At 39.7% G+C, this 25,790-nt stretch overlaps 1 protein-coding gene across 6 annotated transcripts in view; it reads left to right on the top strand.

The window, feature by feature from the left end:
- Window positions 1-25,790, top strand: part of SGCG (sarcoglycan gamma) — a 131,929-nt gene that overhangs the window by 97,980 nt on the left and 8,159 nt on the right. For all 6 annotated transcript variants that reach the window (XM_045040827.1, XM_045040864.1, XM_045040907.1 and 3 more), the window contains one exon: window positions 15,329-15,401. In XM_045040827.1, coding sequence (XP_044896762.1) covers window positions 15,329-15,401 — 73 coding nt within the window. The remainder of the gene's footprint in view (window positions 1-15,328; window positions 15,402-25,790) is intronic.

A 25,790-nucleotide genomic window follows, 5' to 3' on the forward strand; every position in this document is an offset into this window, starting at 1 on the left:
GCCGCGGTGGCAAGGATGGATGAGGCAGAACAGAGAATCAGCGATATAGAGAACAAAGTTATGGAGAATAACGGAGCAGAAAAAAAGAGGGAGATTAAGACAAAAGAGCATGATTTAAGAATTAGAGAAATCAGTGACTCATTAAAAAGGAACATCAGAATCATAGGGGTCCCAGAAGAGGAAGAGAGAGAAATAGGGGTAGAAGGGTTATGTGAGCAAATCATAGCAGAAAACTTTCCTAACCTGGGGAAAGACACAGTCATCAAAATCTAGGAAGCATAGAGGACCCCTATTAGACTCAACAAAAACCGACCATCAACAAGGCATATCATAGTCAAATTCACAAAATACTCAGGCAAGGAGAGAATCATGAAAGCAGCAAGGGAAAAAAAGTTCTTAACCTACAAGGGAAGACAGATCAGATTTGCAGCAGACCTATCCACAGAAACTTGGCAGACGAGAAAAGAGTGGCAGGATATATTCAATGTGCTGAATCAGAAAAATATGCAGCCAAGAGTTCTTTATCCAGCAAGGCTGTCATTCAAAACAGAAGGAGAGATAAAAACTTTCCCAGACAAACAAAAATTAAAGGAGTTTGTGACCACTAAACCAGCCCTGCAAGAAATCTTAAGGGGAATTCTCTGAGGGGAGAAAAGATGAAAAAATAAATGCATAAATAAATAAAGACCAAAAGAAATGAAGATTAGAAAGGACCAAAGAACACCACCAGAAACTCCAACTCTACAAGCAACATAATGGCAATAAATTCATACCTTTCAGTACTCACTCTAAACATCAATGGACTCAGGGCTCCAATCAAAAGACATAGGGTAACAGAAAGGATAAGAAAACAAGATCCATCTATATGCTGTTTACAAGAGACCCACTTTAGACCTAAAGACACCTTCAGATTGAAAGTAAGGGGATGGAGAACCATTTATCATGCTAATGGTCAACAAAAGAAAACTGGAGTAGCCATACTTATACCAGACAATCTAGACTTTAAAATAAATACTGTATCAAGAAATGCAGAAGAGCATTATATCAAAATCAAGGGGTCTATCCACCAAGAAGACCTAACAATTGTAAACATTTATGCGCCAAATGTGGCAGCGCCCAAATATATAAATCACTTTATCACAAACATAAACTCGTTGATAGTAATACCATAATAGTAGGAGACTTCAACACCCCATTCATAGCAATAGACAGATCATCTAATCAAAATATCAAGAAGGAAACAATGGCTTTGAATGACACACTGGACCAGATGGACTTAACAGATATATTCAGAACATTTAATCCTAAAGCAGCAGAATATACATTCTTCTCCAGTGCACGTGGAACGTTCTCCAGAATAGACCATATACTGGGACACAAATCACCCTAAGTAAGAAAAAAATGATTGAGATCATATCGTGCATATTTTCAGACCACAATGCTATGAAATTCGAAATCAACCACAAGAAAAAATTTGGAAAGGTAACAAATACTTGGAATCTGAAGAACATCCTACTAAAGAATGAATGGGCTAACCAAGATGTTAAAGAGGAAATTAAAAAGTATATGGAAGCCAATGAAAATAACACCATAACACAACACAAAACCTCTGGGCCGCAGCAAAGACGGTCCTAAGAGGAAAGTATATAGCAATCCAGGCCTTCCTAAAGAAGGAAGAAAGATCTCAGATACACAACCTAACCTTATGCCTTAAGGAGCTGGAAAAAGAACAGCAAATAAAACCCAAAACCAGCAGAAGAGAGGAAATAATAAAGATTGGAACAGAAATTAATGCTATTGAAACCAAAAACCAGTAGAAAAGATCAATGAAACCAGAAGCTGGTTCTTTGAAAGAATTAACAAAATTGATAAACCACTAGCCAGTTTGATCAAGAAGAAAAAGACCCAAATAAATAAAATCAAGAATGAAAGAGGAGAGATCACAACCAACACAGCAGAAATAAAAACAATAATAAGAGAATATTATGAGCAATTATATGCCAATAAAATGGGCAATCTGGAAGAAATGGACAAATTCCTAGAAACATATACACTACCAAAACTGAAAAAGGAAGAAGTAGAAAATTTGAACAGACCCATAACCAGTAAGAAAATCGAATTAGTAATCAAAAATCTCCCAAAAAACAAGAGTCCAGGGCCAGATGGCTTTCCAGGGGAATTCTACCAAACATTTAAGTAAGGGTTAACACCTATTCTCTTGAAGCTGTTCCAAAAAATAGAAATGGAAGGAAAACTACCAAACTCGTTCTATGAAGCCAACATTACCTTGATTCCAAAACCAGACAGAGACCCAACTAAAAAGGAGAACTATAGACCAATTTCCTGATGAACATGGATGCAAAAATCCTCAACAAGATAGTAGCCAACTGGCTCCAACAATACATTAGAAAATTATTCACCACGACCAAGTGGGGTTTATACCTGGGATGCAGGGCTGGTTCAGTATCCACAAAACAATTAACATGATTCATCACATCAATAAAAGAAAGGACAAGAACCATATGATCCTCTCAATAGGTGCAGAGAAAACATTTGACCAAATACAGTATCTTTCTGGGAAAAAAAACCCTCAAGAAAGTAGGGATAGAAGGATCATACTTAAAGATCATAAAAGCCATATATGAACAACCCAACTCTAAAATCATCCTCAATGGGGAAAAACTGAGAGCTTTCCCTCTAAGGTCAGGAACAAGACAGGGATGTCCACTCTCCCCACTGTTATTCAACATAGTATTGGAAGTCTTGGCCTCTGCAATCAGACAACACAAAGAAACAAAAGGCATCCAGATTGGCCAGGAGGAGGTCAAACTTTCACTCTTCGCAGATGACATGATATTCTATATGGAAAACCCTAAAGATTCCACCAAAAAACTGCTAGAAGTGATTCATGAATTCAGCAAAGTTGCAGGATATAAAATCAATGCACAGAAATCCGTTGCATTCCTATACACCAATAGTGAAGCAACAGAAAGAGAAATCAAGGAATCGATCCCATTTACAGTTGCACAAAAAACTATAAAATACCTAGGAATAAATCTAACCAAAGAGGTGAAAAATCTATATACTGAAAACTGTAGAAAGCTTATGAAAGAAATGGAAGAAGACACAAAAAAAATGGAAAAAGATTCCATGCTCCCAGATAGGAAGAACAAGTATTGTTAAAATGTTGATACTACCCAAATTAATCTACATATTCAATGCAATCCCTATCAAAATAACACCAGCATTCTTCACAGAGCTAGAACACATAATCCTAAAATTTGTATGGAACCAGAAAAGACCCCGAATAGCCAAAGCAATCTTGAAGAAGAAAACCAAGGCAGGAGGCATCACAATCCCAGACTTCAAGCTATACAATAAAGCTGTAATTATCAAGATAGTATGGTACTGGCACAAGAACAGACACTCAGATCAGTGGGACAGAATAGAGAACCCAGAAATGGACCCACAAATGTATGGCCAACTAATCTTTGACAAAGCAGGAAAGAATATCTAATGGAATAAAGACAGTCTCTTCAGCAAGTGGTGCTGGGAATACTGGACAGCGACATGCAGAAATATGAACCTAGACCACTTTCTCACACCGTACACAAAAATAAACTCAAAATGGATGAAATATTAAATGTAAGACAGGAAGCCATCAAAATCCTCGAGTCGAAAGCAGGCAAAACCTCTTTGATCTTGGCCGCAGCAACTTCTTACTCAACACGTCTCCAGAGGCAAGGGAAACAAAAGCAAAAATGAACTATAGGGACCTCATCAAAATAAAAAGCTTCTGCACAGGGAAGAAAACAATCAGGAAACTAAAAGGCAACTGACAGAATGGGAGAAGATATTTGCAAACAGCATATCAGATAAAGGGTTAGTATCCAAAATCTATAAAGAACTTATCAAACTCAACACCCAAAAAACAATCCAGTGAAGAAATGGGCAAAACACATGAATAGACACTTCTCCAAAGAAGAAATCCAGATGGCCAACCGATACATGAAAAATGCTCAACATCACTCAGCATCAGGGAAATACAAATCAAAACCACAATGAGATACCACCTCACACCTGTCAGAATGGCTAACATTAACAACTCGGGCAACAACAGATGTTGGCGAGGATGTGGAGAAAGAGGATCTCTTTTGCATTGTTGGTGGGAACGCAAGCTGGTGCAGCCACTCTGGAAAACAGTATGGAAGTTCCTCAAAAAATTAAAAATAGAACTACTCTATGACCCAGCAACTGCACTACTAGGTATTTATCCAAGGGGTACAAGTGTACTGTTTCAAAGGGACACATGAACCCCCATGTTTATAGCAGCACTATCAACAGTAGCCAGAGTATGGAAAGAGCCCAAATGTCCATCAATAGATGAACGGATAAAGAAAGTGTGGTATATACATACATTCAATGGAGTATTACTCGGCAATCAAAAAGAATGAAATCTTGCCATTTGCAACCATGTGGATAGAACTGGAGGGTATTATGCTAAGCGAAATTAGTCAGAGAAAGACAAATATCTATAACTTAACTCATATGAGGACTTTAAGAGACAAAACGGAGGAACATAAGGGAAGGGAAACAAAAATAATATAAAAACAGGGAAGGGGACAAAGCATAAGAGACTCATAAATATGGAGAACAAACAGAGGGTTACTGGAGGGGTTGTGGGAGGAGGGGTGGGCTAAATGGGTAAGGGGCACTAAGGAATCTACTCCTGAAATCATTGTTGCACTCTATGCTAACTAATTTGGATATAAATTTAAAAAAATTAATTTTAAAAACTAACAAAGAAAACATAGAAGCAGACTCAACCCTAGTATAAAGTCTTATGTAGTGTGTAACTCCTCACAAAACAAACTACAAGAATCATACCTATGTTGCAGCATATACTAAGGCAATAGGGTCTGTGGTTTTCTTACTAAAATAAAGGACATTAGGATCTATTTAAAGGACATTGATTGTTTCCTAATAAAGAAATGGCTAGAAAGTCCAAGTGCCTCAGTCATCAGAAATCTATCTCAGGGGTGCTGGGTGGCTCACAGTTCATGAGTTTGAGCCCTGTGTCAGGCTCCAGGCTGACAGAGGGAAGCCTGCTTGAGATTCCCACCCCTCCTCTGCCCCCTACCCTCAAAAATAAATAAATAACCTTCAAAAAAAAGAACTCTACTATTGCTAGTACAAAGTATATTGGCTTTTTAGATCTAGATTCTGTTCCTGTCTCAACGATTACTAGCCACATGACCTCAGGCAAGTTGATCTCTGTTGGCTGTTTCCTCATTTTTAAAAGCGGATTGATGATCCCTACCATACTAACATTGCTAGATTAAGTGGATCAGTATATACAGAGGACAGCAGAGGTCTTGATAAAGTGTTATGGCACTGCAGGGCAACGAAATCTGTAGGGAAAACAGCCTAAAAAACAGGAGAGATTGCTTCAAACCCAAGCCATCCGACACAGGGCATCCCTTAAGTGAAATTTTTCTTAGCGTAGGACTCCTTCCAGGCCTTGATGTTAATTTTAGTGGAAGAGGTGAAAAAAATTGATAAGCACCTATATTATTTATTACCTGCATGTATGTTTCAGAATCACCTGGAGGGCTTATTAAAATACATATTGTTGGGCTTCATTCCCCAAGTTTCTGATTCAGCAGGTGTGGAAAATCTGCATTTCCTATGAGTTGTCAGGTAATGCTGCTGTTCCAGGGACCACAGGCTGACAACCACTCCCTACACTGATCTGACCGGAGTCAGTGGGAAAAACCTGTTGGTACCAGATAGATGCTCTCTCTGGCACACACATTTAAGTTAGCCTTTTTATTTATTTTTCAATTTCTTTAATTTCTTTTTATTACTTGAGAGGCGGGGGGAGTTCGCACACCCAGGAGGGGCAGAGAGAGAGAATCCCAAGCAGGCTCCACGCTGCCCGCACAGACCCTGATGTGGGATTCGACCTCACAGACTGTGAGATCATGACCTGAACTGAAACCAGGAGTCAGACGCTTAACCCACTGACCCACTCAGGCGCCTTTAAGTTAGCCTTTTTAAAGATAAGTTATGTTCTTCTTCTTTTTCATAGTTATTTTTGTCGCGTATAGTTTTCTTCTAAGCCCCTCTGCTCCCCAGCGAAACTAACTGGGGCAAATATACTGTACCTGTAATTTCTGAATACTTTCCTTGTCATTATGCCTTTAAAACAATACGGAGTTCTCCTCACCAGGGCAGCCAGGAGTGGTGACTGCATGAACAGTGACATTTCGACCCAGACCTTGACTCCTCTCAGCTTTTCAGTATGTTCTTAGCTTCCCTGAATTTGCAGTTAAAGCAATGCAGGGAGTCGTACAATTCTGACTTCTCTCCTTGTTTTTTTCTAAGGTCTGATTCCCTCTCTGTGTCATATAACTTAAACTTTCTCAGCCTCAACACTACTGACGTTTAGGGCTGGATAGTATCTTTGGTATACGTGTGGGGGTATCTGTGCAATGCGGCGTATTCAGCAGCGTCCCTGACCTTCAGCCATCAATCCAGCAGCGTTCTTTCCCTGGGAGTTTTGATAACCAAAATGTCTCCAAACATCGCCGAAACTTTTCGGAAGGATGACGGCGTTGCCAAATCACCTCTGGTTGAGAACCACCTGTCTAACTTAACCCCACGCCGTTTCTCTGGACTTACGTTCACATTGCCTTCCTGTGTATTGCCAGCTAGAAATGAAGCTAAATGCCTATAGTACAAAATAATTAAGACACACTTCCTTTCACGTGACGTTTATATTTTAACTGGAGAGCTGTTACCACAAATTAATTGGTTGGACACAGTCTGCTAAGGATTGTAACAGATGTTTGGGCCAAGGGCTACAGGAGCAGCCTGGACAAGGACGTCAGTTGTGCCCGAGTGTGATGGAAAGAGACAAAGACTAGGTCGGACAGGGTTTCTCAAGGAAAGAGGGATTTGAGGTGGTCCTAGAGAAATGTCTAGAGGTTTGTCAGGAAGAAAAAGTAGGACTCATCGTTCTGAACAGAGTGTAGAGCGTGAAGGGCTATTGATAGACGATTGTTAAAAATAAGAGTGGATGACACTCTGAGAGCCAGACCGAGTTCCAGTCCCGGCTGCTCACGGAACAGCTATGTGACCTGGCTCATGTCTCACCTGTCCGCACTTCGCGACACATACAGCCCCACGCATCTCTACCCCGGGTCTTCCACTGACTGGAGGACAGCGGACAGAGCGCAACCAGGCAGAGACAGATTGGTCATGAAATTCGATTGTGACTCTTGCAAAAGATGCAGGGCTCCAGAAGCCAAAAGTGGTACAGAAACACTGGAGCCACTGACAAAACCAGTAACAAAAGAAGACCTGGGAAGTCAGACTTGCCGGCCGCTGAAGAAGTGAAAGTGAACCGAGAAGGTGACCTGGCGGGTACTCCAAAGATCAATAATGTTACTGATGGTCAAAAGATGACATTATTCACCTTTGGGAAGCGTGGCAGTGCCATCGGTTTGACCGTCACGATGGTTTTACTGCCTCTGTAAACCTTGTGAACAATGTCATGTTGTGTCGCTGTGGTAGGCAAAATTCTAAGAATGAGACCCCCAGCGATCTTGCCCTTGTAAAATTACCTCACCTCTGAGCATGGAAGGAAGCTGTGAATATGATAAGATATCACTCCCGTGATTATGTTATTTCTGTGGCAAAAGGGAGTCCGTCTATCTGAGGATCCATTCTCGATGGCCTACTCTAATCACATGGGTTCTTTATAAGCAGAGAGTTTTCCGTGACTGGTGGTATACAGGGAAACCAGAGAATTTGAAGTGCTAAAAGGGTTCTCTGTTGCTATATGAAGACGGAGAGGGCCATGTGACAGGAAATGTGGCGCCTCTAGAATCTTAGGTGCTAGGCTGACAGTGGGAAAATAGGGCCTCACCCCTAAAACCACGTGGAACTCTCTTCTGCCAACAGCCTGACTGGGCTTGGAACAAGATTCTTACCCAGAGACTCCAGAAAAGAGCCCTGCGTGGCTGACTCCTTGACTTTGCCCTCGTGATGCCTTGAGCATAAAATCCAACCAAGCCCACTGGGTAGGACTTCTGACCAAAGGACTGTGAGCTAACAAGTGGTTACTGTTTTAAGCAGTGAAGTTTGTCACAATTTGTGACACAGAAATAGAAAATTAATACAGCCATCATATAATTCCAACTGTGTTGGAAAAAGTGCACCGCAGGACAAAACTTGAGTTATTCTTTGTTTATTTTCTGTGAATTCGTAGTTGTTATAGTTAGAACTAAGTTTTGTTAAATATAAAATACAATAAGCATATTTTTATAAACATTAATTTTTAAAGATCAGTTTCCATTAAAGCTTCCTTCCACTACTTACTATAAAAGTTTGCTCTTGTTTTAAATGGCTCCACTCCAGGTAGCCTTTGGAGTTTCCTGGAGCAGAAGCAGCAGTGGCTGAGAGCCAAGGAAAGAGAACTGATAGAGACAGAGCCAATTTCACTCTGGGGACTGGGAAAGAAAATTAAATGCTTTGCTTCACTTTTCTCTCTCCTGGTCTCTTGCATGACTGCCCAAAGCATAGGATTAAAGAGGAGAGATCAAGTGGTTCTTTATTTAACGTAGTACACTCCAAATATCTGACTGGTGCTAAATCCTGATCTTGACTCTTGCATAAAGAAATGGTTTCTTTCCATTACCTTTGTCTTCAGTACTCCAAGAATAAAATGAAACCTCTTTAATTCTTAAGCAGATTCCATTTGCAGAAGGTATGACTTTTTATGTAGAAAATCTTCTAAGGATTCAACCAAAAAAGCTGCTGGAACTAAGCAGCAATTTCAGTAAAGTTTCAAGATGTAAAATCAACATACAGAAATCAGTTGCATCTCTATACACTGACGATAAAACATCTGAAAAAGACGTAGAGAAAACCGTCCCATTCACAATAGCATCAAAAACAATAAAATATTTTGTTATGAATAAATTTAGCCAAGGAAGTAAATGATCTGTACAATGCAAGTTACAAGACTTTGTTGAAGACTGAAGAAGACACAAACCAATGGAAAGACATCCCATATTCATGAATCAAAAGAATCAGTAATGTGGAGAAGTCTATACTATCCAAATCCATCTGTAGATTCAACAGCATTCCCACCAGTATGCCAATGGTATTCTTCACAGAAATACAAAAAAACAGTCCTAAAACTTGGAACCACAAAAGACCCCTAATAGCCAAAGCAATCCTGAGGGGGGCGGGGCAGAGGGACTAGAGGTATCACATTTCCTGATTAAAAACTGTACTACAAAGCTATAGTAATAAAAACAGTATGGTACTGGCATAAAAATAGACCTATAGACCAATGGAATAGATTGAGAGCCCAGAATTAACCCTCAATTAATATGCCCTCAATTAATATTCAGCAAGGGAGCCAAGAACACCCAATGGGGAAAGGATAGTCCCCTCAACAAATGGTGTTGGGAAAACTGGATAAACATGTACAAAACAATGAATTTGATCTCTGTCTTACACCTCTTACAAAATCTAACTCAAAATGGATCCAAGACTTGAACATCAGATGTGGTGCCCTAAACCTCCTTGGAGAAAACTTAGACAAGATGCTCCTCGACATTGGTCTTGGCAAAGATTGTTTGGATGTGACACCAAAAGCACAAACAGACAAAAGAAAAACTCAACAGGAGGGACCGTACAAAGCTGAAAGCTTCTGCACAGCAAAATAAAATATTAACAAAATGAAAAGGCAACATACAGAATGGGAGAAATTTTTGCAAACCGTATATCGGAGGAGGGGTTCATATCTGAAATATATAAGAACTCAATGATAAAACGTTCAAGTGCATAACTCCTACAAATCAATAAGAGCAAGAGCAACAAAAAAAACTCACACAACTCAAAAACAAACAAACAAAAAAAGATTTTAAAATGGGCAAAGAAACTCAATAGACATTTTTCCAAGAAGACATTCAAATGTCCAACAGGTACGCGAAAAAATGATCAACGTAAATACTCATCAGGGAAATGCAAATCAAAACTATAATGCAATATCACGTCATACCTGTTAGAATGGCTCTCATCAAGAAAATAAGAGATAACACATATCGGTGAGGATGTGGAGAAAAGGGAGTACGCTGTGGGTGGGAATGGAAATTGTCGAAAACAGTATGGAGGGTCCTCAAAAAACTCAACATGTATCTATATGATGCAGCAATCCTCCTTCTGGGTATACACCCTAAGGAAATGAAAGGAGGACATTGAAGACATGAAGGCACTCCCATATTCACTGCAGCAGTATTCACAGTAGCCAAGATACAGAAACAACTTAAGTGCCCGTCAACAGGTGAATGGATAAAGAGGATGCGGCGTGTACATACAATAGGGTATTATTCAGTCATGAGAAAGGACATCCTGCCGTTTGCAACAACACAGACCTTGAACACATTATGCTAAGTGAGATAAGACAGAGGAAAACAACTGTCTGATGTCCTATGTGGAGTCTAAAAAAAATCAAAACTCATAAAAACCAAGAATAAAACCATAGTTGCCAGGGGATGGGGGAGAGGACAGATGTTGTGTAAGTGTACCAACTTGCAACAAGTAGTAAATAAACCCCAGAGTCTCATGCAGACTGGAATGAGCATAGAAAACATTATTGTGGGGGCGCCTGGGTGGCGCAGTCGGTTAAGCGTCCGACTTCGGCCAGGTCACGATCTCGCGGTCCGTGAGTTCGAGCCCCGCGTCGGGCTCTGGGCTGATGGCTCAGAGCCTGGAGCCTGTTTCCGATTCTGTGTCTCCCTCTCTCTCTGCCCCTCCCCCGTTCATGCTCTGTCTCTCTCTGTCCCAAAAATAAATAAACGTTGAAAAGAAAAATTAAAAAAAAAAAAAAAAGAAAACATTATTGTGTTTAATCATCGAAACTGCTAAGAGACTAGAACTTGGTTATCACAGTCACTAAAAAGAAAGGACGACTAGGTAACATGATAGAGATGCTAATTATCCCTACAATGACAGTCATCTTACAATATATAAATGTATCAAATTAAGATGTTTTACCATTACATTTACACAATGTTCTGTGTTAAGCGATTTCCATTTAGGCTCTAGTCAGCTGGGGAACTGAAGAATTGTTTTTAAATCAGATTTATGGAGGAGATTAAATAATTTCATGAACTCGGTTTGAAATTGATCACGGCCTTTAAACAGTCTTATTTTTTCCCCCTAAAAATAGAATTGGTCACCAAGTGACCAAAGTTAGCATGCCCTTTTGTTAACCCAGTTATAGAACATATTACTGGAGCAGCATCAAAAGTTCATCTCAAAAAAATGTTTTATTAGGCTATTGCCAGAACTGACTTCTGGCAAAAAATCTACTTTGATTCCTTGGCAGTGATCTGCTTGGCTGGGCCCATTCCCCAACATTTAGTAAGAAAAACAGGGTCCTATAATGGTATCCAATTTCCCTTGAGGACAGCAAGATTCAGTGATAAGCCAGTTCAGTTTCTTTGCACCTGTTGTGGCTAAGCAGGATTACATGAAGTCAGAAGTGATGGTGGAGAAACACTGCAGTCACTCACAAAGCCACTGAGGATCTGGAGAATAAGATTTCAACAACTGAAAAAGTGGACGTAAACAAAGGTGATAAGTCCAGGTCCCTTAAAAAGACATGAAGACAGATTATCTACAAGATGCTAATAGATCACCATATCCTTTAAGAACATAACCAAAGATCTCCAAACGCTTGGTAATGAAGCTCTGTGGACGTCGGATAACCTGGCCCATCAGTTGACGATCTTTCAGCTGAAAAGAACAAAAGACCCAATTAAATCTGGGTTAAGTGATAAGGACATGTATTATCTTACATGAGAAGTCTGCAGGTTGATTAATTCAGTGGTCCAATAATTTCTGCTCCCGCTTTGCTTCTCTTAGATGTGTTGATATTCCCCTTTTAATCACAGAATGATTCCATCAGTGCTAAACATCACTTCCCTGTGCAATGACTTCTCTAAACTGTAGGAAGTTGATGACCTCTTTAAATTACCCTTCCAACCTAAATCCTCATATTAAATGACTTACGTTTCTCTTGAAAGTGGCATTTAGCTGAAATTTATTTTTTTAACCCATTTGAATAGACCTTGTGTTTTTTTTTGGGGGGGGGAGGGGGGTTATTTTTATTTTTGCTTTAGAGAGAGAGAACGAGCACCTAAGCAGGGGAGGGGGCAGAGGGACAGAGAAAGAGAATCCCAAGCAGGCTTCATGCTCAGTGCGGAGCCCGACTCAGGGCTCAGTCAGGACCCTGGGATCAAAAACTCAGCCAAAATCAAGAGTTGGACACTCAACCAACTGAGCCACCCAGAAGACCCTAGACTTTGGTCTTTAATGAGGAGTTTTAAACATTTACATTTTGCGGCACCTGCGTGGCTCAGTCAGTTGGGCGTCCGACTTCGGCTCAGGTCATGATCTCGTGGTTTGTGAGTTCGAGCCCCATGTCAGACTCTGTGCTGACAGCTTGGAGCCTGGAGCTTGCTTCAGATTCTGTGTCTCCCTTTCTCTCTGCCCCTCCTCACTCATACTTTGTCTCTTAATGATAAATAACGTTAAAAATTTTTTAAAAATAAATAAAACATTTACATTTGTTTTGATAACTGTTCTATTTGGGGTTATCTGTGTGATATTATTTCATGATTTTTATATTTTAATCAACATTTGTTTGGATAACTGTTCTATTTGGGTGTATCTGTGTGATATTATTTCATGATTTTTATATTTTAGTCAACATTTGTTTGGATAACTGTTCTATTTGGGCATATCTGTGTGATATTATTTCATGATTTTTATATTTTAATCATATGGAATTTCAGTCTGAAACAAGCCTGGTGTAAGGGGAGATACAGAGAAACCAGTTCATGCAAGTACTTGTTGGCCATTATAAGGACTTTGGATTTGTTTTTAATGCAGTGGAAAGACATTGAATTGTTTCAAATGGTGCTTTTTGATCTATACATTTTAAGATCAATATAACCTATTACAAGGGAAAATAGATTATTTGGAGGAAAGAGAGGAAACAGACCATTTAGGAGGATGTCAACTGTACAGGCAGTAGATGCTGGTGACCTGGCTAGGTGGCAGCATTGGCCACTGAAGGACACTAATGACTCCAAATTAAGAACTGACATACAAAGACGTGCCAATAGATCAAACGGGTGGCAGATATTAAGAGAGGGAATCAAAGATCAAAGGATTATATTTGTTTCTGGATGATGGCATTATTCTCTAGATACTGGAGAAGACTGAGGAGGAAAATACATTTTCAAAACAAAGACTAGACAATTAATGTTTTAGATGCATAAATGTATGATATGTCTGAAACAGCCAAATGGATATGCCAAGTCAGCTCTTGGATATGTGAGCTATTTAGTGCTCAGAGTTCAAGTCTTGACCAGAGATAGAAATGAGGGCATCATCAGCCAAGTGAGTTCTGAGAGATACCAACATTAGGGTCTGCCAGATAAAGGAAGCATAGCCAGCAAAGGACAGTGTGAAAAGGCAGAGCGTGTGGCGGGAGAAACGTCACGGGAGCCATTTTCTCGATGCCAAGAGAGACTGTGTTCCCAGAATTTGGGTCGAGGAAAGATGAGGATGGAAACTGTCATTGAATATGTCATCATGGAGGTCATTATTATCTTACCAAGCATTTTCTTTGGCAAACGGCCGTTCACACTGGTGGCAGGATAGAATGGACCGGAGGCAGTAGAGGCACCATGTGGAAGTCTGGCTATGAAGCCAGTGGAAATCTTTCTTGTTTTTGCACCACTTGTAAAGCTCATTTCAGTCCATAAATACTCAGTGCACATGTGGAATCAATCTTAGTAAATAGTTATAAAAACCTAACTGGTGTCTAGGCATATATCATCCGCTGTTCGGGCAGTAGTATTCTTACTGAAATACGTCTGTATTTCTGAACCGAAGGAACCTACAGTAGCCACGGGTAGGGAAGGATGGGGCAGCCTAGAGCAATTTCCCCGTCAGTGTTGGGTTATGTCCATGAACTCCAGAGTGTGGGTTCTGTGAACTCTTCACCACCATTCCAACTCCTCTTATACCACAGTCTTACTACAGATCTTCATATGAATATCCATTCATCATAAATTATTCTGTGTTCCAGGAGAGAAAGATGGAGTCATCCAAACTATTGACATTTTATAGTGGAAATGACCAGACCATTTACTACATCTAATCTTAGTGATACATTCTTTTAAAAAAAAAAAAAAGTTAGCGTTGTAAGACTAGGCTTTTTTTTATAAAATTTTTGTTAATGTTTATTCATTTTTGAGAGAGAGACAGAGCATGAATGGGGGAAGGTCAGAGAGCGAGGGAGACACAGAATCTGAAACAGGCTCCAGGCTCTGAGCGGTCAGCACAGAGCCCGACACGGGGCTCGAACTCATGGACCGCGAGATCATGACCTGAGCCGAAGTTGGACGCCCAACCGACTGAGCCACCCAGGTGCCCCAAGACTAGGCTTTTTAAATTACTATGCTTCCCTTACACAAATGGTTATACAGGATCATACTCTACAGAGTTATTTAAATGCATTGTTTATATAATGATATTTTATAGTGGAACTTTTTTTCCCAGTTTAAATTAGATTATATGACCCTAAATAATATGTCCTATTTTCCACAAGAAACAGACGTTACACCAATGATATATTTTTATATCATCTTGGTTGGGAATACTTCATATGAATGCATATATAAGGGAAACATAGTTACACTGAAAATTAACAGAGATTTACTGAGAGTTACTTTACGAAACCATTTACAAAACATCTAGTGTAATGTATGCAAATAGGTCCTGAGGAATATTACTTTGAAGCCAAATAGTAATAACGGAAGTAAGGTCATATAATTTGTGCATCGACAATTTCAATGATGGAGAAAGTAAAGATAATACATATCAGTTGATAGGCTTTATGCCTGCCTTGTACTTATGTCCATTACAATAACCACACATCATTGTAATATGACTAATTGGTTATATTAGAAAGTAATTGTTATACCCTTAAAGACTAATTGCCGAGTTGTAGTTCCTTGTAAGAGAGTGCCCTCTGAGAATAATTTCAGCTCACTGGAAAAGTTAACAGTCTATACTGTTCCTGTATATTAGTTGCAGTTTCTTGTTTCCATCTGCACAGATTCAGCAACAAGATCAAAGTCCACTTGTGCTTTAGTATATAAACTAAATGTTTCATTTCCTTGATGCTGTTTATCTGATTTCTGTACAAAGTTGCATCTCTGGTTTTGTTTAGGGCCTGAAGGCGCCCTTTTTGAACATTCAGTGGAGACCCCACTCGTCAGAGCCGACCCATTTCAGGACCTGAGGTAAGAATTCTGTTCACATTTAAACTCTTTTATGGAAGGCACCTGGATATGTGCTGGAATAATATTTTAGCCGTTATTACCAGCATCTGCCTTATTCCGTTCACCGTCTTTATTCTCATCATGTTCCACTTACCAGCTAGTGACAACTTACTAAAATCCAAGGACACTAAAAAGTGCTACAGATTCCCTATGCTTAATCTGCCCCCAACAGAAAACTTACCACCTTAACCACTTTTTAAGTGTGGAGTTCGAAAGTATTAAGTACATTCGCACTGTTGTACCGTCACCACCACCCATCTCCAGAATTCTTTTCATTTCGCAAAACTGATACTCTGTGGCGGGTAAACTCCTCCCTATTCTCACCCGCCACCAACCCTGGAAACCACCATCCCGCTTTCTGTCTCCATGAATTTTATGACTCTAGGCACCTCATGCAAGTGGAATCATACAGTATTTGTACTTTGTGACCGGCCCTTTCACTTAGGATAACGTCCTCAACAATGTGTATCTTTACCTAATGTCAGAAGATATACAGTCACCCAGTTCCAGATGCAAAGGGATTCTTCATACAGGGTCTCCGTGTGCCTATGTGCATTTCACTTTATCACTGCACTACCGATGACATTTATTCCAATATTATATTTGTATTTTATAACAAATCAAAGCACTTTTATTTTTAAAGTTTATTTATTTTGAGAGAGAGAGAGCGTGCACACACGAGCAGGGGAGGGGCAGAGAGAGGGAAAGACAAAATCCCAAGCAGGCTCCATGATGCCAGCGTAGAGCCCAATGCGGGGCTTGAACTCATGAACAGGAGATCATGACCTGAGCCGAGGTCAAGATTCAGATGTTTAACCTACTGAGCCACCCAGGCACCCCCAAATACTATTTTTTAAAACAAATGTCTAAAGTCTAAGGCATCACTCAAAATTATATTCAAATATATCTCTGAAATACACACGTGTAAATATCACAAATTTAAATTTTGATATTTGCTCAAATGATAGTCATAGAAGGGTGACAATTACTATTTAAGTAAAAAGGTAATTAATTTGTAATTAAACTAGATTTGCATTTCTTATAGCAAAATCATTTGAACTTGAAATAAAGGCAGAACAATTAACATCTAATATATTATGTATCATAGAAGAAATAAAGTCAGTCCCGGCTTTACACCAAGAAGCCTTGTGACCTTGGCCAAACTAACCTTTTGAAACTATTTTTTCTCATTTATAAAATGCTGGTAGTAATACATATCTCAAAGGATTCTGGGAAAGATTTAATAAGCCGTTAGGTAAAGAGTATTTTGTAAACTGGAAGTTGAAGACACATAATCATTTTTATTATCAGTATTATACCAAGTGAATAATCACACTAAATGGAATAAAAGGAAATTAAGCATTTCTCTTATTTTTAATGCCTAATTAAATATTAGTCAAAAGCAAGTGAGAGTTTAATTTATCTTACCCACTTAGAGAACATTTGCAGCATGAAAATAAATTGTGACTCTAATTACGTTAGAGAACAATTTCATTAATTTTGATAAAGGGTCATAAGATCAATATTACAGAATTATTATAGTTAGGAAAGAAGAACATTTTACTTTTCTAGGATACAAAAGTGATGCAATATCTTTAAAACATAATCCCATTAAAACCATTTTGAAATTATAAAATCGTACAAATTGTAGAGATACCAAACTCCTTTTTGAACTAAATGTCACTGTTTTAAAAGATACAGCGCTTGAAATTAAACCATTCATCCTATGTTGTCCATCAGGATATAAATCTGCCTGTTCTACAGCAGACCCTTGCTAAAAAAAGAAATGGCAGACAAGTATCGTCTTGCTTTCTGAAACGTGACATACTGCGGGACGTCACATAACCCAGGCATTATAACCAAATTGACTGAGGAAATAATGAACTTGTAAGAATTCCTGGAGGAATGGGGTGAAGCTGGAAGGTATCAGCTAACATGTCCTGAATGTCACGCATCTGTGTTCCATGCTGTCTCAAAGTTTATCTCATTTAATCATCAACTCGACCCTAAAAATTATCAGCTTCATCCCCATTTTATAAAACAGAAAGACTGAGATCAAGACAGTAGCGTGTTCTAATAAGCAAAGATTAAAGAGTGTCCAAAAGATCATCCAAATTCAGCTCTGACCCAAAGCCCACGTGCATTGACTGTATTGTCTCCACCAGCTAAGTGGACCCCTGAGTGGTTTATCCTTTGATTTACAGCCAGACTCCACTAATCCATTATATGATAGTCATATTTTCTTCTGTAAATCCTTACTATAAACCTTCTCCCACTTTTTCTTTCTGAGTCCAGTACCATTACTATTCTTGGCCCAAGTACAGTGAAAATGATTCTAGAATATCCTGAAAGGAAAGAATGTGGATTTTGTAGGGTTGAGATCATAATGCATTTGCAAATATATCTCTGAAATATACATGTGTAAATATCACAAATTTAAATTTTGATATTTGCTCAAATGATAGTCATAGAAGGGTGACAATTACTATTTAAGAAAAAAGGTAATTAATTTGTATTTAAACTAGATTTGCATTTCTTATAGCAAAATCAGTCACAAGGACAATATGAACTCTGACATGCTGCCTTCATTTTGACTTGCTGTTCATTCATGTGATGTAATTCATTGTTTTTTATTTTTTTTAACATTTATTTATTCTTGAGACAGAGAGAGACAGAGCATGAATGGGGGAGGGGCAGAGAAAGAGGGAGACACAGAATCCGAAGCAGGCTCCAGGCTCTGAGCAGTCAGCACAGAGCCCGACGCGGGGCTCGAACTCACGGACCGCGAGATCGTGACCTGAGCCGAAGTCGGACGCTCAACCGACCGAGCCACCCAGGCGCCCCAGAATTCATTGTTTTTTTAAAAAATTGAGCAAAAATGTACCAGACGTGTTTTTGTGCCAGGGTAGATGCTAGTTCTGCACTGATAAAAGGCATGGATCCTGCTCTTCATGATTTTAAAGTCTGTTGGGAAGTGAAATAGGCAAACAAGTTAGAACAGTATAGTTCCTTGCTCTGATGAAAGTCCAAAATATAGTGAGGGCATAGGAGAAAAAGCTCAAAATCCTCCCGGGGTTAGCTGAGATGACGTCACAGGGAAGGAAGCATTTGAACTAAAACTTAAGGAATCGGGAAACATTAACATCACAGGGTAAACTCTGCAACCCAATAGGGATGTGATGGCAGTTGACTAAGTGACTATTTGTAAATTGCCGGAAACAATGCCTAGCACCTGGCCAGTAATACAGGTGTGTCTTCATTAGGTAAAGTAAAAGGAGAGGACGGGGAAACATTTGCTCCTGTTTCAAACACTTGTAAATACGAGTTTACTTCTAAATAAATAAATAAATAAATAAATAAATAAATAAATAAATAAATAGTAAGGCAAGGAAGGGGAGAGGGAGGGAGGAAGGAAATAAATACTTTTAAATATATATTGTAGACTTATAAACATTGTTCAGCTAGAAAGCGAGACAAGCTCATCCTTAGGTCTCAGTAACAAAGAGGAAATTCATTGTCAGAGCTGAGCTAATGTACTGCTAGAGAATCAGGATCCCGTAGAGATGGGGGGCGGGACCTTAATGTATTATGGGACGGGATGCCAAGCCACAGCCTAGTGTGTGTGAAATGCTCAGGCTGAGACGCCCTGTACACCCTGGTCTCCCAGAGAAGTTATTGTAGAAAATTTGCCTGGTAGTCTAAAGATGCTGCGACTTGGGCCCTGGGTTGGGTGACCCAAAAGAAATCAGGAACTACAGGCCTTTGCTTGGCCAAGACAGGAGGACTATATCCACACTACCTCATAAGATCTCAGAGCTGGAAAATTAATGTTAACAACTGCACTGAAGTCCAACTACTTTGAAGAAAGTATCCCGTTACCCATGACATAAAAACACCTATGGAAGACAGACAGTCATTGCTGAAGATGCGTTTACTACAATAATAATAATAATGCAAAGACATAGAATTAGCAGCCTCTACAAGTTACCCCCTGAAACTCTAAGTAAGAGAGCAAAGTGAGAGATTTTTAAAAGATATGAATAAAAGGCTCAAAGAGAAAAAAAATGTATTCTTTAAAAAAAATTTTTTTTAATGTTTATTTTTAGTTTTGAGAGAACAGACGGGGGAGGTCAGAGAGAGAGGGAGACAGGATCTGAAGGGGGCTCCGTGCTGAGAGCGGAGAGCCCATCAGGGGAATTCACAAACCACAAGATCATGACCTGAGCCCAAGTCGGATGCCACACTGACTGAGCCACCCAGGTGCCCGCAAAGAGAACAAAATTTTGAATACAAGGTTAGGCAATGTCACAGTCGTATGAAAATGGCAGATTTGAAAAATAACAGAATAGAAATTCGAGAAGTGAGCGATCAGGTAATTAAACTCCGTGTCACCCAGCAGTTGGTTCCTCATCTCATTCTGCAATAAAAGAAATCAGGATTCCTTGAAGAAATGGCTCATTCTAGGACGGGGGCAGCGAATGTAGAAGATGAATTTGGAACATTTTGCAGTGCCAGTGAATAAGCTGTGCTCAAAAATCAAAACAGCGAGGGTACATCAAGAAGACCCAGGAGCCAAATGAACGAGCTCCCAGTCGAAGGACTCCCAGTCACAGCTGGACAATTTAAGCAAAAAAAAAAAATCTTAGCATATTGAATTGTAACCCAAAGGAGGTCAATATAGAATCTTCGTGATTTTTAGTTTCCATCAAATACACTGTAAAGTGATGAGTGTTATTTCAAAATGATGGTGTGTATAATATGCAGAAATGATATCTTTTTTTTAAAATTTTTTTTCAACTTTTATTTATTTTTGGGACAGAGAGAGAGAGAGCATGAACCGGGGATGGGCAGAGAGAGAGGGAGACACAGAATCGGAAGCAGGCTCCAGGCTCTGAGCCATCAGCCCAGAGCCCGACGTGGGGCTCGAACTCACGGACCGTGAGATCGTGACCTGGCTGAAGTCGGACGCTTAACCGACTGCGCCACCCATGCGCCCCTTTTTTTTTTTAATTTTTTTTTCAACTTTTATTTATTTTTGGGACAGAGAGAGAGAGCAAGAAATGATATCTTTTGTAAATACTTAAACTTACGAAAAACACAATGTTAACTTAAAACTATGTACCGGGTGCGTAGCTTTTCAGATATCTTTTAGGACGGAGAGCCCTGCTCTGAGTTGTCTATTCTACCAAGTTTTACAAAGCGTGGGTTTGGGATGTGAACATACGGAACTTTGCCAAACCTGGCCAGTGTGCCTCTCAAAGTGCCTGATCCGGTTTGTTGCTCCGCGAGCAGTGTAAGGGTCTGTCTTTCCTCACCTTTTTACCTGTATTTTGCACTGTCAGACTTGATGATCTGTTTCATGTTATCTTGTGTTATTTTACTTTTCATTTCCCTAGGGACTAGTGTGGTTCAGCATCTTTCACATTTTTATTTTGTTATTTAAATACTCAGCCTTCTCTTCAGATCTTATAAATCGTTCCCTTTTTATTTAAGGCTGCTTCTCCTGGAACTGCCTTCCATCTCCTTTGCTTCTTTTTTTTTTTAAATTATTTTTTTTTTCAACGTTTATTTATTTTCGGGACAGAGAGAGACAGAGCATGAACGGGCGAGGGGCAGAGAGAGGGGGAGACACAGAATCGGAAACAGGCTCCAGGCTCTGAGCCATCAGCCCAGAGCCCGACGCGGGGCTCGAACTCACAGACCGCGAGATCATGACCTGGCTGAAGTCGGACGCTTAACCGACTGCGCCACCCAGGCGCCCCTCCTTTGCTTCTTTAATGACTCTTTAAAGTGGATTTGTAGAGGGGCGCCTGGGTGTCTCAGTCAGTTAAGCGTCCGACTTCGGCTCAGGTCATGATCTCGTAGTTCGTGAGTTTGAGCCCCGCATTGGGCTCTGTGCTGAGAGCTCAGAGTCTGGAGCCTGCTTGGGATTCTGTGTCTCCCTCCCTCCCTCTCTCTCTCTCTGCCCCTCCCCTGCTCGTGCTCCGTCTCCGTCTCTGTCTCTCTCTCTCAAAATAAACATTAAAACAAAATTTTAGTGGATTTGTAGGGATTAAAGTATAATATGAAATATTCTGAATATTAACATTTTTCCTGTTAACATTCTATTTTTAATGTTTATACACTCAAATTTATTTACAATTTCATTCATTACATCTGGATTTTAAGACATAATTTGAAACTTTCCTTACAGAAAGAGGAAGTCAGGCATGTTGCTTGTCTGGTTTTGCCTTTTTACATTACGATACATTTTAGATCCCTGATGCCTTTAGAGTTTATTCCTGTATCAGGTATCAGGTGTGAAGTGTGGGTCTAATTTTATCTTTTCCAGTCATCCAGCCACCGGAGCCAGCAACTAGATTATCTATTAGAAATTCCACCTTTGTCGCTACGATTTGAAATAAAACCTTTATCATCTATTAAATTTCCCTATGCATGTGGGTCTGTTTGTGTATTTTCTGTTCTGTTCCCCTAGTCTTCCTGTTCAGGCCCTAGTCCCAACCTTGTTAAATAGGGTATAAAGTTTATTTTATTTTATTTTATTTTATTTTATTGAGTTTATTTATTTATTTTGAGTTGGGGAGAAGCAGAGAGAAGGAGAGAGAGAATCCCAAGTAGGATCCATACGGGCAGCACGGAGCCTGATATGGGGCTCGAACCCGCAAACCATGGGATCATGACCTGAGCCGAAACCAAGACTTGGACGCTTAACCAGCTGAGCCATGCACGTGCCCCTATAAAATATAGTTTAATGTCTGGTAGGACTAGTCTCTCTCTCTCTCTCTCTCTCTCTCTCTCTCTCTCTCTCTCGCTCTCTCTCTCTGTCACACACATGCACACATACCCTCGTAGCTTTCAATATTTCTCTGCCAGTTCTTGCTTATTTTTCCGAACTTGAGCATTAACTTATCTAGTTCAAGAAAAGCATATTCTTTTATTAGGATTATCTTAAATTCATAAATTAACTCGGGGAAAACTGCCATCTTTATGTCATTATTTACCCGAGAAACATGGGATGTCTTTCCATTTGTTGAAATCCACTTTTGCCCTTTCAGGAATACTTAAAAGTTTTCCTTATGTATGTTTTTCACATTTCTTGGAAGTTTACCGCTAAGCTCGGCACCCAGGTGGCTCAGTTGAGTATCCAACTTCGGCTCGGGTCATGACCTCAGTTCGTGAGTTCAAGCCCCACATCTGGCTCTCTGCTGTCAGCACAAAGCCAGCTTCAGACCCTCTGTCTCCCTCTCTCTGCCCCTCCCCTGCTCGCTCACTCTCTCTCTCCCTCTCTCTCAGAAATAAAGATTTTCTTTTAAAAAGTTTACCCCTAAGCTCACTTTTGTCGCGATTATATCCCCTAACAAGTTACCACTGTGGATATGAAAGCTACTGATTGCCGTGTGATAATTTTATATAAACAACCTTACCAAACTTTTTATTCTTTGAGTCAGTTTTATGTTGGCTCATTAGGGTTTTCAGGTACGCTGTCCTATCATCTGCAGATAAATATACTATTGTGCCTTCTTTTCCAACTCTGTGTCTCGGATTCGTTTCTGATATCTCATCCCATGTCCCAGCACTGTTAGCGCCACGTGAGAAAGAAGTGGGCGTAGCGTAATCCTTGCCTTTTCCCAGTCTGAATGCAGATGCCCCCGGTGTTCCCCCATGAAGACGATGTGAATACGTGTTTTATAAAGCAAATAAATACCAGTTTCTATTTTGTGTTGAATGGCCGTTAGACTTTGTCAAAGACTCTTTAGCCCTTGTGGAGATGGCCATGTTTCTGTGTTCTTTAGGTGTGTTAATACAGTGGATCATGTTCATGGGTTTTCTCATACCACACCAATCTTGCATTCATGGAATCAATTCTACTTGGTCACGGTGCATTCTTTTCTTAAATTGGTGTTCAATTCCACCTGCCAATATTCTATCTAGAACCTTCGCGTTCATATACCTTTGGTGATGTCAGTCTGTAACTTTCTTGTTTGTGTGCTATTTTCGTAAGGTTTAGGTAACTATGTTATCCATGCTTTTCAAGAATGGGGAAGATTTCCCTTATTTTCAGTGTTCTGGAATGATTTGTTGACAATTGGGATGCTCTGATCTCTGAAGGTTTTTGGTGGAATTCTCCCTGGAACCATATGGGCCTGATTAATTTTTTAAATATAATTCCTTAAGAGTGCAATTCTTCTTGGGGCGCCTGGGTGGCTCAGTCAGGTAAGCGTCTGACTTCAGCTCAGGTCATGATCTCACAGTTCGTGAGTTTAAGCCCCGCGTCAGGCTCTGTGCTGACGGCTCGGAGCCTGCAGCCTGCTTCAGATCCTGTGTCTCCCTCTCTCTCTGCCCCTTCCTCGCTCCTGCTCTGTCTGTCTGTCTCTCTCTCTCTCTCAAAAATAAATTAATATTAAAAATTAAAAAAAAAAAAGCTTCCAGCTTCAGCTCAGGTCATGATCTCACAGTTTGTGGGTTCGAGCCCTGCGTCGGGCTCTGTGCTGACAGCTCAGATCCTGGAACCTGCTTTCGATTCTTTGTCTCCGTCTCTCTGCCCCTCCCTCACTCCTTCTCTGTCTCTCTCTGTCAAGAGTAAATAAACATTAAAAAAAAAATAGTGCAATCCTTCTTTTACTGATTTTTAAAAAAGTTTTTAACACGTATTTATTTTTTGAGAGACAGAGAGGGAGTGCGAGCGGGGTAGGGGCAGAGAGAGAGGGAGACACAGAATCGAAAGCAGGTTCCAGGCTCTGAGCTGTCAACACAGAGCCTGATGTGGAGCTCAAACTCATGAACCATGAGATAGTTACCTGAGCCAAAGTCGAATGCTTAACCGACTGAGCCACCCAGGCACCCCCAATTCTTCTTCTTGGAGAAATTAGTCTGTTTAAACCTTTACCTTTATAAGGGTCAATGTTGATCAACTGTTTTTGCCTAGGTAATTATTAATGTATTCTTGGTTTTCACATATATTTGCATATGGTCTGAAAGTGTTATCTTGGGAATATTTTAATTCCTTCTCTTTCCGTGTTTTTTGAAACAACTCATTGATAAAAAATCAGTGTCTACAAATGCATGATTAACAAATGAAGCATCGAATTGATCTCACACAGCTTGCATAATCACATTCCTCATCCCAAGTATTTATTTTTCATTTATCACAGGTTACTATTCCAAGTCTACTTAAATAGTGAAAGTAATTTGTGCCTCATGGTGATTGGCAGTTTATGGTGTGGCTCGTTTTCCTTAATTCTAGAAATTCCAAGAAAAAAGAAAAAGTCATAAAATATCAAAACAAAACATAGTACATTTAGTCAACTCAACAAGTGGAAACAGTTTAAAGAATTGAAAGTTTCATCCAAAAACAGGGAAAAAAAAGGAAACAAAGGAGGGGGTCTGCCTGGCTGGCTCAGTCAGTGAAGCCTATGACTCAGCACCTTGGAGGTGGGGGTTCCAGCAGTACATTGGGTGTAGACATTACTTAAAAAATAAAATCTTAAAAAAAAAAAAAAAGAAGTTTCATCCAGGAACAGAATAGTGAAAATAAACCCTTAGGAACTTGAGTGTATTGGAAAACACTGTTTGGGCATTAGGAAGGGAACGAATGCTTTCACAACCACATTTGCTTTTCAGATTTAGGTCTTTGATCCAACCAGATTTGTTTTTCGTGTGGGGTATATCTCATGTTTCAGTTTCTCAAATTTCTGGATTTAACCCCCTACCGACAGTAAAGTTCCTAACTTTTAATAGGGGAATTGACCGTTTATATTGATTGTTACCACTGACATACTTGACGTATTTCTGTGGTATTATGTTTTATTTACTGTGCTTGTTCATTTCATTTTTTCTTCTTACTGACCTTTGGTTAGATCAAGAAGCTTTTCCTTATTTTCCCTCTGGTGTTTTCCTCTACTGGTTCCGTTTTTATTCTTGTAATGGTTACCCTTTATATTTTACATGCATGGAGATAAATTAATACTTTCTGATGAAGTTTAAGTGATTATCATTCTCTTCCCAAATTATAAAAAAAAAAAATTTAAGTTATTCCCATCTTGTTTCCACTTTGCTTTTACTCATATCTCCGTTTTCTGTTTTTCAAGCAATACCTACTCAGCTTTACCCACACAGTGTGTTGATTATCCTAATGTCCACCATTAGATGGTGCTTGCAAAATAGTCTTTTTGCAAAATACTGCTTCTTGCAAAATACTCTTTTCCTCTGGTTTTAGTTCCTAGAAGCACTGTATAGATAGTAAACTTTTCCCTCTGGGCCTGAAATGTCTAGTCCCTTCATAGTGGAATGATAGTTAAGCTGGGATAGATTTTTAGGCCGATGGTAAATTTTCATCAGCATTCTCGAGAT

Source organism: Felis catus, chromosome A1 (assembly GCF_018350175.1).
Source record: "Felis catus isolate Fca126 chromosome A1, F.catus_Fca126_mat1.0, whole genome shotgun sequence".
NCBI lineage: Eukaryota > Metazoa > Chordata > Mammalia > Carnivora > Felidae > Felis > Felis catus.